Source organism: Protopterus annectens, chromosome 6.part0 (genome assembly GCF_019279795.1).
Source record: "Protopterus annectens isolate FY-2018-M chromosome 6.part0, PAN1.0, whole genome shotgun sequence".
Classification (NCBI taxonomy): domain Eukaryota; kingdom Metazoa; phylum Chordata; order Ceratodontiformes; family Protopteridae; genus Protopterus; species Protopterus annectens.
Window position 1 is genome coordinate 1,607,758,887 of NC_056737.1, and position 18,823 is coordinate 1,607,777,709.

Consider the following 18,823-nt stretch of genomic DNA (forward strand, 5'->3'; position numbering starts at 1 on the left):
TGTGCAGAAGTTGGGCATCTGCCTGTTGACTGGGGAAGTAAATAGGTCTGTTTGTGGAATACCCCACCTGTGTATCAAGTTGAGGAAAACCTCTCTCTGAAGCATCCATTCATGAGAGGGGGCTGAGGTTCTGCTGAGTGTGTCTGCCATAACATTCTGTTCTGAGGGGATATACATGCCTAATAAGTGGACCCTGAGGGAAGTGGCTAGATTCCAAATCTGGATGGTCAGGCTGCATAGTGGATAGGACCTGGTCCCCCCTTGCTTGTTTATGTACCACAGGGCAGTCATATTGTCAGTGATTACTTTTAGAGTTCCTGGCAGGATAGAGGGCTTGAATGTTAGAAGAGCTAACAGCAGGGCTCTCATTTCCTTGATGTTAATGTGGTCTTTTACCCTTAGAGTAGACCATTTTCCTTGTACTTAGAGGTGTTGTTGATTTGTTTGTAACATTGCACCCCAGCCCAGATGTGAAGCATCTGTGGATAACTGTTGTAGTGGTGCTGGGATCTGAAGGTGGGTCCGAGGGTTGGTCTGCACTGCAGATATCCACCAGTGGATCTCCTTTTTTAGGCATAGGAGAAGTGGAAGTGGGGAGTCCAAGGGGTGTGAATGTTGGGTCCATAGGTTTTTTAACACCTACTGAATTTTGAGCATGTGGAGTCTTGCTAAAGGCAGCTTGGGTATAAAGGATGCCATGTGGCCTAAGAGTCTCAGGAATTCCCGAGCTGTCAGGGTGGTTTGGGTAAGGATCTGACTGAAGTACAGACGGAGTTCCTGAATCCTTTAGTCTGGGATGAAGGCCTTCATGCAGTCCGTGCAGAGTCTGCACCCCCAGGAAAATCATGTCCTGTGAGGGAATCAGGTGAGATTTTTCTACGTTTATCATGAACCCCAGAAGAGGGAGGGTGTTCGACGCCTGTTGTAGATGAAGGAGTAGGAGTCGGTGGTCTTGATGCAGGATGAGTAGGTCATCTAGGTATGGGTTATTTTGTATACCCTGGGTCCTGCAATGGGCAATGAAGGGGCCTAAACACTTTGTAAACACTCTTGGGGCAGTGGATAGACCAAAAGACAATGCAGAGAATTGAAAATGACAGGAGCCTACTGAAAATCTGAGGAATTTCCTGTAATCCGGATGAATGGGGTTGTTGAGGTAGGCATCCTTGAGATCTAGAGCTACCATGAATGCCTGGGAGGGGATTAGAGGCAAGAGAAGAGGTAAGGTGATCATTTTAAAACTGGGTACGTGGAGGAAGAGATTGAGAAAGGATAGATCCAGGATAGGTCTCCAAGGACCCTTGGTACCAGGAACATTCTGGAATAAAAACCTGTGTTCCTTTGAGGGGTGGGCACCAGTTCTATGGTGCCTTGATTTTGAAGTTGCTGAATGATGGGTTGGAACAGGTAGATTTGCTTTTTTGGTGGTTGAGGAATTCCTTGGAAAAGTGGGAGTATCCACCAAGACATGTAATATCCTCTCTGGATGATGGAGATGACCCATTGTTCTTTTGTTAGTCTCCACCAGGAAGGAAGGGAGAGGGTGAGTCGAAGGGATAAGGGTGTTGTTGGATGCAGAAGGGGTGAGTCACAGTGGAGGAGGCCTGGATTGGTCAGGCTGGCTCCGAAAGGGATTGGTAGAGGATCTGGAGGGAAATCTGGGAGTAGAAGTCTTTCTCGGCTGTCTATGTCCCTTTGATTGTGGTGCTGAATGAAAGGATTGCCACAGGAGGGTTTCTGAGGATAGTTACTATGATATCTAGGAATAGGAGACACCAGAAGGTGTTTGAGGTTCTGTAACTATTTACCCTTCTCTTGGAGGAATTTGAGAAGCTCAGCAGAAGCTTGTCCAAAAAGGGCCTTATTGTCTAAGGATGCATCCAAAAGTTTAGTTTGAACATCCATGGGGAGGGGCTGTAGCCGTATCCTGGAGTAATGTCGAAGCACTGAGTACCTGGTCACCTAGGATGCTGTGCAGAGAAGTGAATTTAGTTGTGCTCTGATAGGGGAATCCTGAACCTCAGAAAGAAGGGTGGAGGCTTTTGAAATGGTGCCAAGTACATACCTTGCCATGTGGGTTTGGTAATTCAGGGCCCTAATGGCCAGAGTGGAGGAGGTACATACCTTTTTTACCTGTCCTGTCTATAAATTTACTGTCTTTATCAGTTGGATAAAGAGCAGAAGAAGGTAGTTGTCTGGATGTCTTATCTGCAGAAACAGCTATAACAGCTAGGTCTGCAGGAGGGTTCTTGTAAAGAAACGGTGTGTCTTGGGGGACCCTGTAAAAACAATCAGGTCATTTAGCTGCTGGGGGCTGGGAGTCAAGAGACTGTGAAGCAGCTAGGAAAGCATCCTGAAAAGCAGGCAGTAAGGGAGGCACAGCTGAGGGAGATGGCTGTTCCATTTGCAAAAGGTCATAGTACCTTTTCTTCGATTCTGAAACCTCAGAGGCCTGCCACATAAAATGTTCCCTCATGAGGGAGACAGTATCATCCTCAAAGCTGAATTCGTCTCCTGGGGATTTAGGAGAAATACAGTCCTCCTCTTCTGGAGAAATTAATTCCTTGGGGGATTCAATTTGTGTTTCATAGGAGAAGGACTTCTCAGAAGATGAGTATTCTTCCTCAGATACATGGATTGGTTGAGGAGTGAGAGTAGGGGGAAGTTGCTGTGATTGTAATGCCTGAAAGGCCTTAAACAGACTTTGAGAGAAGGATTCTCAGCCAGACATCTGTGGGGGTTCAGAGTGCTTGGATTTCTGTTTCCTTTTCAAGGGGGTTCTTGGAGCAGTCAGAAGAGAAGTGGATGTCGGCCTAGCATGAATAGGAGGAGCAGGGGCTTCTGAGAATGCGAGATGTGGCTCCCCTCTACCATCAGACTCTGATGGCTGAATTACCTCAGCGGATGTACCTTCGGTATCCCAGAGCCAGGCTTCCATTAAGGTTCCCGGACCTGCTTTGGTAACCATCGTCTGAACGGACTCCTCTAGACCCTGTTCGGATGCCTGAGGTGCAGCCTGGGATTTGGGCCTAACTTTTTTCACCTTCTTCAGAGACTGCTCTCAGAAGGGTCTACTCCTCTCTCCATGCCTAATGGCAAGCGTCTGAGTCTTTGGTTCTCACGATAAAGATTCAAAGCCTCTAATCGGCTACGTAGGGTCTTGGGGATGAATGACTTACAGATTGAACAGGATGTATGGTCGTGGGCCTCGCCTAGACAAAAAACACACTTAACGTGTGTGCCCTTGTGAAAATTTGTCTCCCACAAGCACACTTCTCTTTCCTAGCTGACATGTAAGTCTAAACAGTAAGCAAAATAAGTAAGAAAACCCCACTGGGCAGTTATCTGTAATGGTCAAAAATGGTCGTCTGGTCTTTAACGATCTGGAATGTGGTCGTCTGAAGAAACGTGATGCAGAAGTGGAACTGGCAAACGGGCATCCAATGATCACTGCAGCAGAAAAATTCTGATGAGGATACATGCAGACGTCACTTTAATACCTAACGTCGGTTTATGGCCCTGGTAACAGACATCACACGTACCCTCCTGGACAAGACTTTGGTAGACTGGCCGGACAGTGGCGCTGCAAGCAGCAACTCCCTTCTATTATGATTATTGCAACATCAGAATAGAAGGACAGCACCATTAACCTTCTGTCAGTCCCACTAGTCCCCCACCCCCATTATCTTCATCTTGTTCCTGAAGCCTATATGTTTTGATTGCAGATGATAATTTAGCCGAAAGCAATCTAAAAATCAGCTCCCACTAAGAAACTGAAGGCTGAGTAGGATAAATCCAGTGTTTGGTATCAACACTTAGTTATCTTTGGGTCTCTTTATATCCCATTAAAAAAAAAAAATCAAGAGCATTTACAAAGTTTCAAAAGGCAGCCATAGTTAATAAGATTAACAAGTCCCTAACCAGTCACTTTGATTCACTGCTGTCTTCATACACTCATGTTTGTAAAAAAAAAAACAAACTAAACTGCCAGTTTCAAGAACTCTGTCAGACAAAGATGAGACACTACTTTAATTATATAATAAAAGCCAAAAGTTGCAATAAATAAAAATGAACAAAATGAAAGGGAGCAAATGATGTGTATTGCAATGAAAATGTCAATTATTTCAGTACAAGATCAAACAGATACTCACCAGAGGCAAGTCAAACCAAACACTTCTTTGTCTGTTAATAATGATTTTTTTTGGGGGGTGAGCCCCTCGTCTACCACCGATTTTCAGTCCCCTCCCAAACTGACTTTCTCAGTGTCGTGGAGGGTGATGTTGCCATAATGGCTGGGAAGATTTATTTTAAAATGTAACAAGGAGTTAAACATTCCCATAAGGTGGTGATTCCTGAGTTGGGGAAAGGAGGATAGCCACTGATGTAGCGTAAAATGTCCATAGTGGAGACAACAAACACTGGCAGTAATGGTCACCTCAGAAGATGAAACAGAAAATATTTCCTTGGCACTCACCTGGCATAACTGCATGTTCCACTGCTAAACCCATTGAATGGAATACTGATTATGGTAGTTACTAATCATTTTGCCAGATGTTAGACACAATCACTCCTACTACAGAATAACACATGAGGTCTGACCTGTTTCGTACTCAGCTGAAACATTCTTGGTGATAGCTGAAGCCTTATTTATCAGGAAAAGAATTATCCAACTGTGATACGGGGCAACTAAAGACACAAATGGATGGATGCAGCAATGAACACTTTTGAGGGGCCCAGTACTGATCACAGAGATCTACTGGGAGCTACATGACAGGGAATAAGGTGTTAAAAAAGATGAAAAGTAAGGAAAGGAAATCACAGTACGTTCTTACTCAACATATACTCACCCACATGAAGCATTTCTGGTTGAGACTAACTCTCAAATTACAATAAAAACAAGCTATTCTATGCCTTTAGTAATGTGTAGCAGATATGAAAATCATTATGCCGCATGCTCACGTAAAATTATCAAAATGATCATTACCTCAGCTGATATGGTGTTTACTGATCCCGTGAGTCCATTTTCTGAACTGACATTGCTGGAGCTGTTATTGGGAGAGCTTGGTCCTGAACCAGGAGCACTATTACAAGCAGAATCTAGAAAGTAAAGAAACACAATGGAGTAACTCTTCTGAAAAGAAATGTTTGCAAAAGTCAACTGTTTTGCAACACCATGCAAATTAATGTATGAATGCTCTACATAACACATTACTGTCTACATGAAAATTATAAACTGTCTACGGATATTTTACCCATTTCCAAATTTACATTCTTTTTCACTATAGACTTCAAGATGTCATACATATCTCAAAAATAAACACCCAAAATGTCACTCATTCCATGTAAATATCATGCTGAGTAATTATGAAACTGTGTTCACCTAATAAATAAAACACGTACCATAAATATGAGGTGCACTGTTCAAAAGCACCCCCTTACCTTCCTCTACTATGTTACTCCATAAAATCATCACTATATATCACCAATTTTAATCAAGTCAGGTGATAAATGATCAACTCAATATTCAGTCCTTCTAACTGACTGAATGCCTACAGTTTAAATAACAAGTGGACTCAGAATCCTAGCTATTTCAGTTCAACATAAACGTCTTTCCAGTGGACTTCTAGTATGGCACGTCATGTGTGAGCAGCTTACTTTTTATATCTGAGTTGGAAATTAATTTAAAACCCTAAAACTCTGGTAACTGTGGCATAAAATGTCTGAAAATAAAAAGTGAACTTTTTGTAATGTCCAGAAAATATTCTCAGAGAAAAAAAAGTTGGGGGAAAGTAAGAAAAAAAATCCAGCACTGCCATAACACACTCCAGGTAATGTGGTTCATCAGTGGGAAATTGAGTCTGAAGTGGTCACTGCTGAAGGATCGACAATAAATTTGAAACAGAAAATAAACTAGATGAAGACAGGAACTTTTAAAATAAGTGAGGCATAGCAAATAGCTTTACTTTAGTCTTAAAATTCTGTTCTCAACTGAAAACATACCCCCTGAAAATGGCAAACTGCCAATGTAATATCTCAAGTCATATAACCTAATCCAGCCATAAACTCCCACTTACCATATAAAAAGTTTACACACCCCTGTTAAAACGCCAGGTTCTTGCGACATAAAAAAAAAAATAAGACCGCAATAAATCATTTCAAAACTTTTCCCACCTTTAATGTGACCTATAACCTGTACAATTCAATTGAAAAACAAACAAATCTGATGGGGGAGGGGATACAAAAAATAAAAACGTATAATAAGCTGGTTGCATAAGTATGCACACCCTTAAACTAATACTTTGTTGAAGTACCTTTTGATTTAATTACAGCATTCAGTCTTTTTGGGTAGGAGTCTATCAGCATGGCACATCTTGACTTGGCAATACTTGCACTGAATGCTGTAATTAAATCAAAAGGTGCTTCAATAAAGTATCAGTTTAAGGGTGTGCACACTTATGCAACCAGCTTATTGTACGTTTTTTATTTTTTATATTATTTCCCATAACAGATTTGTTTGTCTTTCAATTGAGTTGTACAGGTTATGGGTCACATTAAAGGTGGGAAAAGTTTTGAAATTATTTATTGCGGTCTCATTTTTTTTATATCAAAACAACTTGGCATTTTAACAGGGGTGTGTAAACTTTTTATATGTATGTATATCTCTTTTGCTGTATACAATTCCTGTATATTCTTAAGAATTGAATAAATATTTTATTCTTTAACTCTCGTAATGTATGTCTGTAATTGTCAAATGCTCCTACTTTCCCCAGCTGAGGCTGAAATTGGTAATTTGCGATCAGTGCTCTACCAGGGGTGATACATTGGCATTTTATACATCTCCATCTCTCTCTGCTTTTCCTCAGCTCTCTTTTTATATCACATCAAACAAATAATTAAAGAAATCTGTTCTTACCAATAGAGTCAGGTATCTATCTAGTCTTAAAGCACCAGGCATAACTTCGCAAACACTAACTGCAATGGATTCTTTACATCACTGTTATAAATGCTCCATACAACACTATTTACACATAAAAACATTGCTAAAATATTTAAAGACGTTAGTGTCACTTGCAACCCTTGACTAGGAAGGGCTACCACTCTATCCTACAGCTGACACCCTCAGCTTGAAACCATCAGTTTTAGACTTAATGGAGGGACTGTGTGCCTGAGACGGACTATTCGCACTGAGGTAGGTAGAGTCTGGCATGTACTGGGTACAGAATTTAAATGGCTGCAATGACAGGGCATACATACAGAGCTTTGTGCTGCCATTTTGTTGCAAGAGTAACCACACTAGTAAGGGTACAGCTTGTTACTGGGGTGGCTTCTCTCCCTTTAACAAATATAACACCTTAGTACCCTCTTTTGATCACAGAATACCTAGCCTCTCCTGTGTATTTTTTGTAGCACAACTGCTTGACAAAAGTTTTTACATCTTATATGTTCATAGGTTCATAGGTTCATACTAGGCTATCTGCCCTGGGGCAATTATAAGCCTAACCCGATTCTGTATGGCTTACGCCACCCCTTGATTTGAGTATACTGTGACCTTTTTAAGGTTTAGTTTACTGTGCCTCTGTCTAATAGTGACATGGGAGTAATCCCTGGGACAAACCTACGATCCCCCATCCACTTATCGAGATTCCTCCTGAAGAGATTCAGTGAGGTGCTCTGCCTCACATGAACTGGAATTCTATTCCAGAGTGAAGGGAGCCTCTGGGTTATGAACCTGTCCCTCCAGCAAGTTCTATTTATTTCTGTGCTGAGGTTCAAGTCCCTCGAGCGTGTGCCTCTAAGGGATTTAGATTTACTGAGGTGGAGCATGTCCATTAATTCTGGATTTGACATAGCTTTGTATGTCAGGCATAGATCACCTCGAAGTAGGCGGTATGCAACTGAGTAGAGCTGGAGTTTTTTTAACGAAGCAGCATATGGCATCTGTTTGAGACCCTTGATCCTCTTGGTGAGATACTTTTGGGGTCTTTCTAATTGCCGCAGGTGTCGGGTAAGGTACATCCCAAAAGGGGCATTGTATTCTATGATGGGGCTGATGAGGGATGAATAAAGGGGCACGATTACCTCTCTTGATCTAGATATGAAACCCTTTGTGATGAGGTGGGCTATGTAGAAGGTCTTTCTAACCACTTTGGCAATGTGGTTTTCAAAGGAGAGATTGCTATCAACTTGGGTCCCCAGGTCCCTAATAACTTTCTCTGTACTTAATGGGTTTCCGCCTATGTGGTAATTTGTGGGCACATTGTTTTTGCCAAAGGGTATGACTATACATTTTTTGGCATTTAGCTTTAAACCATGGCGCTGGCACCAGTTATCTGTCTCTGTGAGACCTTTTTGAAGGATGTTTGAGTCAGCTGGAGAGTTGATTATGGCGCCCAGTTTGCAGTCATCTGCGAACTTGGTGAGCCATAGTCCTCCCACGTTTGCCTGTACCTCGGAAAAGTATATATCGAACAAGAGTGGTCCCAGGACAGAACCCTGTGGGACGCCACTTGTGACCGGTTTCGAATCTGACATGGCTCCAGCAACTCTCACTCTGTGGGTTCTGTCTTTGAGTCAGTTTGCGACCCATCTTGTGACCTAGGGGTTTATATTTAAGCTGGATAGCTTATCTATGATGCCCGAGTGGGGTAGTGTGTCAAATGCCTTTGCAAGGTCCAGATAGGCTGTGTGGACTACCTTCCCTTCATCTATGGCTTTGGTGACTGTTTCAAAGAAGTCAACCAGGTTCAAAAGGCAGGATCTGCCCTTGACAAAGCCGAACTGGGTAGGATCTAGTGTCTGTAGGTCCCCAATGTCTTTGTTTATGAGCTCCATGATGATCCTCTCCATAGCCTTGCAGACTAAAGCTAGTCAGGCTTATGGGGTGATAGTTTCCAGGGTCTGTAGAGGCTCCACCTTTGTGGAGTGGGACCACTGCTGCTGTACGCCATTCTGTGGGCACATATCCTGTAGTGAGGCTGAGATTGTATAGCTGTTTTATTTGAGGGATTAGTTCCTCTTGGAGTTCATGTAGGACGCAACCTGGGACGCCATCTGGTCCCATGGAAGCAGTGTTTTTTGCTTTGGAGAGGGCAGCCTTCACCTGAGCATCTGAGATGTTTGGGAGGCAGCCCTCTGCCGGGACAGATACTTGCTCTTTTGGGGGGGAGGGGGTGGAGAAGTTTGCACTGAACCTGTCTGCCAGGATATTGGCGATGTCTGTAGGTTCAGTGTATTTTTTGTCGTTTAGAATCAACTCAGAACAAGTCTGGGAGTTGCATCCCAGGTTTCTAACATAACTGAAAAAAGCCTTATGATTGTCTTTGGTGTTTTGTGCAATTTTTCTCTCGAAGCTGGCCTTAGAGGATTTTATGAGGGATCGTAATTTTTTGCTAGTACTGATCAGAGATGCCTTCCCTATTAGGGATTTTGCTCTATCATGTAGTAGCTTCCTCCTTCTGTTGTACAGTTTATTTATGGCAGGGGTCCACCAGACCGGACGCCTGCCTTTGGATGATTGGGTCTTGGTTTTGTTTGGGATAGCATGATCCATGCATTCCTGGAGATGTCCGTAGAATGCATTTATATAGGATTCTGCAGTTTGGGCCGTAGTTTCCACTGGCCCTGGGGCCTTGAAGGATTCCACTTCGGTTTTGAGAAGTGAGAAGTTCGCTTTTGAAAAGTTTTTCACTGTGGTTTTCTGGGCTGGGGGTGGGGACAGGATGTGGACATCCAGTGAAATTAATTTATGGTCTGATCTTACCAATGAGGGATATACTTCTGGTGTGGAGCATAGAGTCCCCATGTTGGTAATGATCAGGTCTAGTATGTTGTCCCCTCTTGTGAGAGTGGTGACTAGTTGTTCCATAGCATTTGAGTTTATAATTTCCAGGAATCTTTGGGCTAAGGTGCTGGGGCTTGAGTAGTGCTCCTAGTCAATGTTTGGGTAGTTGAAATCGCCCAATATAATGGTGTTCGAAGAGATCTTCATGTTCTCCAATGTTTTCAGGAAAGCCAAGTGGGATTCCTGACTTTGAGAGGGTGGTCTGTAGGATGCTATAAACTGAAAAGCAGTCTTGCCCACTGTTAGTTGCACATGGATGGTCTCCGATACTTCGTGCAATGCCACTAACCTGGAGGTGTGGATATCCTTGATAAATATGGAAACTCCCCCTCCTTTTGTGGTTCGGTCCGGGTTTTGGGGCTGAAAAGCATGATATGAGGTATAGCCTGGTTGACCCTGACAATTTTTTTTATATCTTATGCGTAATAGTCATTGTATGTATGTCTGGAGCTTTTTCTCTTCAGGCCCCCACTGGAAAATGGACATGTATCCATTCCGACTATCTCGGTCAACAAATTTACAATAAATAAATAAAATAAATAGCTCAGGAAACAGATGGGATGCTCCACTCCATTAAAAGTCTGTAAAGACCACTCTCCTAATCCCACCTCCTGTAAACTGTTTACTATAAAGTCAGAAGATAACAGACTGTGATTATGATATTTCCATTATCTTCTTAAAACAGTACCTGCCTTTACTGTTCACTGTACCTTGAAGGGCATTTTCCCTTTGGTTAGAACTGTGAGGGGGAACACTATGGTGGCAAAATGGAGCACAAACGTTTGATAAAATCCAGCTAGCCTCAAAAATGTCCTTCGCTGTTCTACTTCTGGGACACACCGCTTTCATACTGCTTCCAACTTTTATTTTTGAAGATTAATTCCTCTTCCTACCACATACCTGAAATATTTAGCATTCGTCAAACCTGTCTAGCTCTTGGGGCGATTCACAGTTGGCATTGCTTGCTGAGGGAGTGTAATACAGCTTGTACCTTAACTGTTTTGCTGAAAGGTAATTATTCAATGAGATTTTAACATAGATTAGGAATTATTACAATAAGGGGACTTAGCAATGAAGGTGTTAGAAGTTCAGGACAGTTTTACTGACAGGTATGCATTCATGGAGGGGGTTCCTCAGTTTAGCAACATACGCAGAACTGGCTGGTGGTAGGGCATCTGGCTGCACTGCTGAGAATGTTGTGGCCAGTATTAAAATGAGTGTAAGCTAATACATCAGGTAGCTCCAGCAAATTAAGAAACTGATGTACAAGACAGTGATGTGCTTGGTTAATGTGGTTACTTGGCAATCTTTCAAGTTTTTTTTTGAACTGCATATTGGGTATGCTGATCAAATCTTAACCTATGGTCAATTATCACATACAGCAGTTTTGTGCTTTATACTAGCTCAATTCTAGTATAATCTGCTGATAATACATTTAAGTCACAGTAGTTTGACTGGTTGGCAGTCAAAACACTATTAACTTAGTTTTCTCTGGATTTAGGAGTAGTTTATATTGGTCTAGCCATTTTTCAAGTTTTGTAACTGAATTTTGTAAGTCATCTTGAAGCTGTTTGAATGAAAACTCTGCAATTAGTGCCGAGTCATCTGCATATTGAATTATATTTACTGGGTGAGAGACTTTATGCATTTTATTTATAAATATATTAAAGAATAAAGGTCCTAATAATAAACTTTGTGACACATCAAATGTTTTTGGAGAAGACAGATTTAACTGGCCAGCGTACACATTGTTCGGTAGCTAAGGTAACTTTAAAAACAATTGACAGCACTGTTTTGCGATGTCTAGTTCCTTGATCCTAGGTAACTGTACTGAATGTTTTGGATAGGTCTAGAAATAGAGAAGCAACCATTTCACTTTGATTTCATCTTTTATGAACATAATTTATTAAAGTCAATAATACTGATTCTCTTCTGTGGCACGGGTTTAAACCTATGCTATATCGCAGAAAGTAATGCGTTTTCTACTAGGTTATTTATTGACTACAACAGATTTTGCAAGTGTTTTATATCAGGGAAGAAGATTTCTATAGAGCTGTACTTTTCCAGCTCAAGAGATCAGAAACTTTTACATCAGGAGAATAAAGCAGGATTTTTTCACAGTTGTGGTACTACAGCATCTCGAAGATAGTGATTCAGAAATATAGACACTGCACATGCAATGACTTCTGTAGTTTTTTTGAGAAATTCTGCTGAATGACTGTCAGCTGCAAGAGAGGTGAGTTTATGTTTTTGAACTTTTTTTATCATTCTGGTGAGAGCTGTGGTAAGTAAGATTTTACAGTGAAACCACTTGCATCAATTACTGCTGTGTTGGAAGTACTGGGTTTATTTAAAGAGTCAGAAGAATTTCTGCAGTGAAAATTAAATCTGCACACGATGTCATAGTTTGTTTCATCAATGAAAGCGCAGGGCTGTGTTTTTTTTTTTTCTGTATGAATTTGTAAACTGATTTCTGACCAAATCTGTTTTGAAGTTTTACTGCGGTTTTTCCTGTAGAGTAGTTTTGCTTAGCCTTTGGAATGGTACTCTTAGTTAGGTTTTCCAAATGTCAGTATTGTCGCAGCTTGTTTTATTTCCTAAATTACAATTTTCCATGTTTTATTGCTGTTGTGCATCGGTGTAAGCCATGATGCAGGTTTTGATTTGACTTATCTTGCACTGAGATGCAAGGATGAAATGAGTTACTGCATCATCTAAAGGCACTATTTGTAATGGCTTCCAATTGCTCTACATAAGGACAAACAAGAAGGTCTCCTTATTAAATCTGGTTGTATTTCTAACTTTTTTTGGCTTCTATATGGCGAAGATAAAGTTATGATTACTACTTGTGTTAGACAAAGTTGTTGCATGGGTAATTTTGTTAGGATCTATGTCTGTATCCAGTCTAAAATACTTTCATTTCCAGTAACTTTTTTCTATTCTTGTAGTCATATGTATTAGCTATGTTAATTTATACAGACTGATAGCAGGGTGCAGAGTTTCATGAGTACACTTATGTAAATCAATATTAAGGTCACCTATGATTACTATTTCAAGAGAAATGTTTGAGATTATCCAAGATAATATGTCCTAAGAGGATGATCTGTCTGCACTAGGAGTTATATAGAGTGCTATTATACATATTGATTTTTGTGAGTTAAATTTAAGGTACTTTACTATGACTTCAGTATTACTGGTTTGGTGTTTAAGGTGCAAAGCAATGTCAAATGTTTTTGAAGATTAAATTGCTACACACCAATTATTTTACTACCAAGATCACTGTGGACACAGTTTAACTTCTCTAGCCCTTACATTATTGTTATATACCCTTTTCTGAGTAGCCTGACTTCTTTCCACATGTTCCTGTTGTACAAGTATCACTACTTTCTCCTCGTCTTGCAAAGTGTTATAATGTTCCAAGCCACTTTTAATGGGGTCTCTCTACTACAGTAAACTCTCAAGCAAACCGCAAAAAAAAAAAAAATCAAAGAAATACAGTACAATTTTCATGTGTTGCACTTTCTGTTTTCCCCCCGCAGAAACATACCTTATGTTTTTAGAGTTTTAAAAAGGAAGCTAGGAATAAATTCCCTTTCTCTCCAACTTGAGAACAAGTCAAACCAAACAAATAGTATAGGGTACAGTATTAGTCAGGCCTATTTTTAATACTCTCAAATAGCCAGAAACTACAGTTATCGGGCATCTACCAATCCCGATGTGTGCAAGTTAACTGAGAGTTTACTGTGCCAAAGTTTCTGGGCAATATCTAACAGTCATCAATGGTACTTGCCATAAAATGAATCAGTCAAGACTTGTGGTATTTCTCTAATGGCAAACAAGTATTGCAATAACTGGTCCCATTCTTTGCCATCCTCCTCAATAACTTTTCTTAGCATCTTAGTTCAGTTAAAACTCCACCAATCCATCTGTTGGGGATGGTATAATGACAATTGTAGTTGCTTGATATAAAGCATTGGCACAACTGGTGCATTATTCTAGTCATAAAGAAAGTACCTGATTAATGAATATTTCCCTTGGCATCCCTACCCTGGAAATAACAAAACTGACTCCTTTGCTATAGGTTTAGCACTGGGTTTACATAATGGGATGAACTTCAGGGTACACTTAGTTGCACAGTCTAAAACAACAAAAAAAAAAATTGAAATCCACTGCTGTATTCTACCAATGTCCACTGCAATACATCAGAAGAGGAACCCATAGGAGAGGCATTAGAATTAAAGCGTTTTTAAAGCTTGGATGAGGAAAGTACAGTTTTGTACCTACCATAAATGTAGATGTTCGAGGATCCACATTGCTGCAGTCCTAACTATTGGGTAGTCCGCTGTCCAGTCGGCCCGAATACCAAAGATGACCGACGTCAGTCTTTTCTTGCCCCAGATGTCAGAAGACCCTAAAAAGACAAGGCCCAATATACCTGCACCAAAATATGTACAATATATACAAAATCATCAGCATATAACCTCACCTACACAACCACCCCTAAACACAGAGGGGAAGGAGGGACTGCAGCAATGTGGATCCTCGAACATCTACATTTATGGTAGGTACAAAACTGTGCTATGTTCTTCATTCCACATTGCTGCAGTCCTAACTATTGGGTAGAATCCCAAAGCAGAGGTAAGGGAGGCTGGCAAATCATAAAGAAGCAGGAGCTGACAACATGCCTTGCAAAATAGCTGTGGCAAAACCAGCCCTAGACTTAGAGTAGAGAGGAAGGTGATAATGCTTAGAGAAAGTATGCACTGAACTCCAAGTAGCTGCCTCCAAAATATCCTTAGTTGCCACCCCTTAGGAATGCTGTTGAAGTGGCAGTAGCCCTAGTGGAATGAGGCCTAATCCCAGCTGGAATCTCCTTGCCATGATGGGAATAACAAAATGCAATGCAAAACCCAATCCACCTAGAAATAGTTTGTTTTGACACAGGCTTGCCCTGAACTCAAAGCAAAAGAAACAAACAACTGCTGAGACTGCCTAAAAGCCTTAGTCCTGCTTAAATAATAACGCAATTGCCTGTGTACATCTAAAGTGTGCAAAATCTTTTCCCCTTTATTTTGGGGTCTGCATAAAAGTAGGCAAATGAATAGTTTGGTTTAAAGCCACACTAGAAACCACCTTAGGCATAAAGGAAGGATTAGTACATAATGATACCCTATCCTTATGGAAAATCAAAGGGCTCTACTGCCATAAGGGCCTGCAACTCAGACACCCTTCTTGCAGAAGTAATAGCCAACAGAAAAGCAGTCTTCCATGACAAGTATTTCAATTCAGCAGTAGGCTCAAAAGGTTGTAGAGTAAGTTTTTCCAACACAAAATTGAGATCCCAAGCAGGAGTAGGAGCTCTACGGGGGGTCTTATATTCTTTGCCCCTCTAAGAAACTGCTTGAACAAAGGATGCGAAAACAATGGTGGGTCACAATCATAGTGAGCTGAAATTGCAGCAGCATGAATCTTAATGGAAGAGAAGGACAAACCTTTGTCCAATAACTCAGTAAGATATTGAAGAGCCACACTCAAATTAGGCTCAGAAATCTCCAAATTCTTTGCTGTACTCCAAAATAAAAACCTCTTCCATTTTTCTGCGTACACTTTCCTTGTACTAGGTCTTCTAGCTTCCATAATCACATTTAAAACTTGTTGAGGAAGTTGAGACCTGCTGTGTCTCAACACAGAATATGCCAGGCTGTTAGATGAAGAGAGTGAAGCTTGACATTGAGCAGATGACCGTCCTTCTGAGATAACAGATGTGGAATCAAAGGTAAAGGCCATGGAGGCTTCCTTACCAGACTCCTTAGTAGTGGGTACCAGTGTTGCCGAGGCCAATCTGGAGCTATTAAAATCATCCTTGGCTTGTCTTGTCTGACCTTTAAGAGCACCTTTGGAAGAAGAGGCAGAGGTGGAAAGGCATACACATGAAGATTTTTCCAACTGAAAGAAAGAGCATCCACTTTCCAAGCTGTGTGATGAAACCCCTTTGTGCAAAACTTTGGCAGCTGGTGGTTTAGTGGAGAAGCGAACAGATCTATGTCTGGAGTTCCCCATGACACTGTCAATTTCTGAAATACATGAAGATCCAGTTTCCACTGTGGGGATCCATGATTTGTCTGCTTAACACATCTGCTAAGGAGTTCTGTGCTCCCGGCAGAAACCTTGCCTGAAGAGTTAGTTGCAAGCTGAGCGCAGTCTCCCATAAAATCATTGCTTGCCTGCATAGAGGATAAGAATGAGTTCCCCTTGTTTGTTGATGTACCACATGACAGTTGTGTTGTCTGTTAGAATCAACACCTGCCCTGGAAGAAGTAACTCCTTGAAAGCCATTAATGCAAACTGGACTGCTAACATCTCCTTCATGTTGATATGTAGATGCTGTAGTCTGGCAGGCCACTTGTCTTGTATCCACTTTCCATTTAGATGAGCTCCCAAGCAATGTCCGAGGCATCTGTCGTTAAAATCTGACTCGCCTCTGGCCGGGTCACAGAGAGTCCCTTGTTTAGGTGACATTCCTGAGCCCACCACAAAAATTCTTTTGAAGGCAAGGTATTATTTGAATGACAGTGTCCAAATCCTGGCAGTGCTGTGTCCATACATTTTGAGATACCATTGCAGCTTCCTCATATGCAGTTTGGCATTGGGAAGCACCAGAATACAAGATGCCATGAACCCTAATGCTTGAAGGACTGTCCTTGCAGTCAGCACGGACTGATGAGATAGTTGATGGAAGTAAAGGGATAGACTCTTTTGTTTGTCCGGGGTTAAAAGGCCATCTGGGCTGCTGTATTCAGTCTCACACCCAGAAAGCACATGTCTTGAGAGGGTACTAGACTGGACTTTATTTCGTTCACAGAATACCCTAGGCATCTTAGCACTGCTATAACATATTCCAGATGCTGTAGAAGGTCTTCCTTTTCTTGAGCCAGAATCAGGCAGTCGTCCAAGTAAGGATAGATTTGAATTCCTTTTAGCCTGAAGTAAGCTATCACTGGAGCCAGAACCTTTGTGAATACTCTGTAGATAAGCCAAAGGGCAATGCAGAGAACTGATAATGAGAATTTCCAGCTCGAAACGCAGATACTTCCTGCAACTTAGTCTTATAGGCACATGAAGGTAAGCTTCCTTGAGATCTAAAGTTACCATCCAATGATCTTTGCCCAGCAGAGGTAAAAGTTGTTGTAACGTCAACATCTTGAACTTGGGAATGTCCAGATAAGTGTTGAGGATAGATAAATCCAAAATTGGTCTCCACGTGTTCCCCTTCTTTGGTACTAGGAACAGGCGAGAATAAAATCCTAGGCCCCTTTCTGATACAGGGACTGGCTGAATGGCCCCTATTTGGAGTAACAGAGAAATTTGCTTGTGAGCCTCTTTCCTTTGTGGAGGAGGAACGTCTGGCATGCCTTTGAAAGGGGCAATGTATGGAAATAAAACCTGTAACCGTGGTGAATGATATCCAACACCCATCTGTCTTGAGTAATTAAATCCCAATTTTCTTTGAAAAGAGACAGTCTTCCTCCCAAAGGAGCTGCCAGACGAGAATCTACTGGCAGCTGAAAAGGCAGGTGATTGGGTCTGTTTACGAAAGGACTGACCCCTGCCCTCACCAGAAGTCTGAGCAGGTGATCTCCCTGTTCTAGGCCTAAAAGAACCTTGAGCTCTGCCCCTACCACGGCTAGACCTACCCCTAGACTGGGAATCATAAGCAGGATATGTCCATCCCTTAGTAGGCCAATTTCTACTAAACTTTGGTGGCTGCACCTGCAAAAATCTTTAACCGCTTGCATAGACTTAGCTTTGTCCTCCATTTTCTTTAAAACTGCTTCCACAGGCGAACCAAACAACACATCAGACTGTAAAGGAGCATCCAAAATCCTTGTCTTAACATGCTCAGCTAAATTCTGATCCCTCAACCAGGCATGCCTGCGAAGAACAGAACTAGTGGCAGCCACCCTCGAGGAGGCCTGTACAGCATCAAAACCACATTGCAAAGAATGCTTACCCACTTGTTCAGACACATGAACTAAATCCAGCAACTATTTACACTCAATACCTTCCGCCAAAGCATCCACCTTAGATTTCAATTGTGAAAGGAGATAATTTTGATATTTTAGCATGTGAAACTGACAATTCAACCCTCATGGCTAAAGTGGAAGAAGTATACACTTTCTTTCCCCATCTCTCCAAAGCCCTTGCCTCTTTATCAGTGGGAACAGGGTTTTTAACAACAGAGGCCTTAACACCTTTAGGTCCCTGAGAAACAGTTTCGGGTCTGCCCTAGGACTCTTAAAAGATACTTATGAGCTTCAGGCACCCTATAGTACCTATCAGGTTTAACAGGAGCAGGAGGCAAAGAATCAGGGTTCAGGAAGCCTCTGCAAAACATCTTCCACCACAGTCAACACAGGAGGTATAGCTAAGGGCCTATGCTGGGGTAAAAACAAGAATTCCCTAAGCCTTTTCCTGGAATCAGAGTAATCTTGGCCTTCCCATTTAAAGTGCTCCCTCATGGAATGCAGAGTCTCTGAAAATGAGAAATCCTCAGGAGGAGAAGCTGTAGGAGTGGAATCATCCACATCAGAATCAGAATAAGGAGGAAACTCCTGCAAGTCTTCAGAAGACTCAGAAGCCTCTGAACACTGTTCAAAACTCTCAAACTCAGGTTCCACCCTAGGCCTCTTATCAGGAGGGGCATAGAACCTCTAATCATAGTAATCAAATCTTCTGCCATTTTAAGCATATGTTTCTTAGGCACAGAACCTGAAGTGCTAGGAGAAGCCCCCACTGAAGCTAAACTTGGCCTACCTCTCAAAGAAGTTTTGGAAACAGAAGGAGAGGCTCTAACTACCTTGGGAAGAGAGGGAAGAACAGTTACCTGAGAAGCCCCTCAGCCTGGCCTACCTCCTGAGAAGGCACATCCTGTAACAGTAAAGTCTCTGCCTGAGACTCCAAAGAAACTCCTGGCAAAACCTC

At 41.7% G+C, this 18,823-nt stretch overlaps 1 protein-coding gene across 6 annotated transcripts in view; it reads right to left on the reverse strand.

Annotated features, from left to right (window-relative positions):
• HDAC4 (histone deacetylase 4) overlaps positions 1-18,823 on the reverse strand; it is a 3,124,471-nt gene that overhangs the window by 1,531,651 nt on the left and 1,573,997 nt on the right. For all 6 annotated transcript variants that reach the window (XM_044075061.1, XM_044075057.1, XM_044075060.1 and 3 more), the window contains one exon: positions 4,985-5,097. In XM_044075061.1, the coding sequence (XP_043930996.1) occupies positions 4,985-5,097 (113 nt within the window). The remainder of the gene's footprint in view (positions 1-4,984; positions 5,098-18,823) is intronic.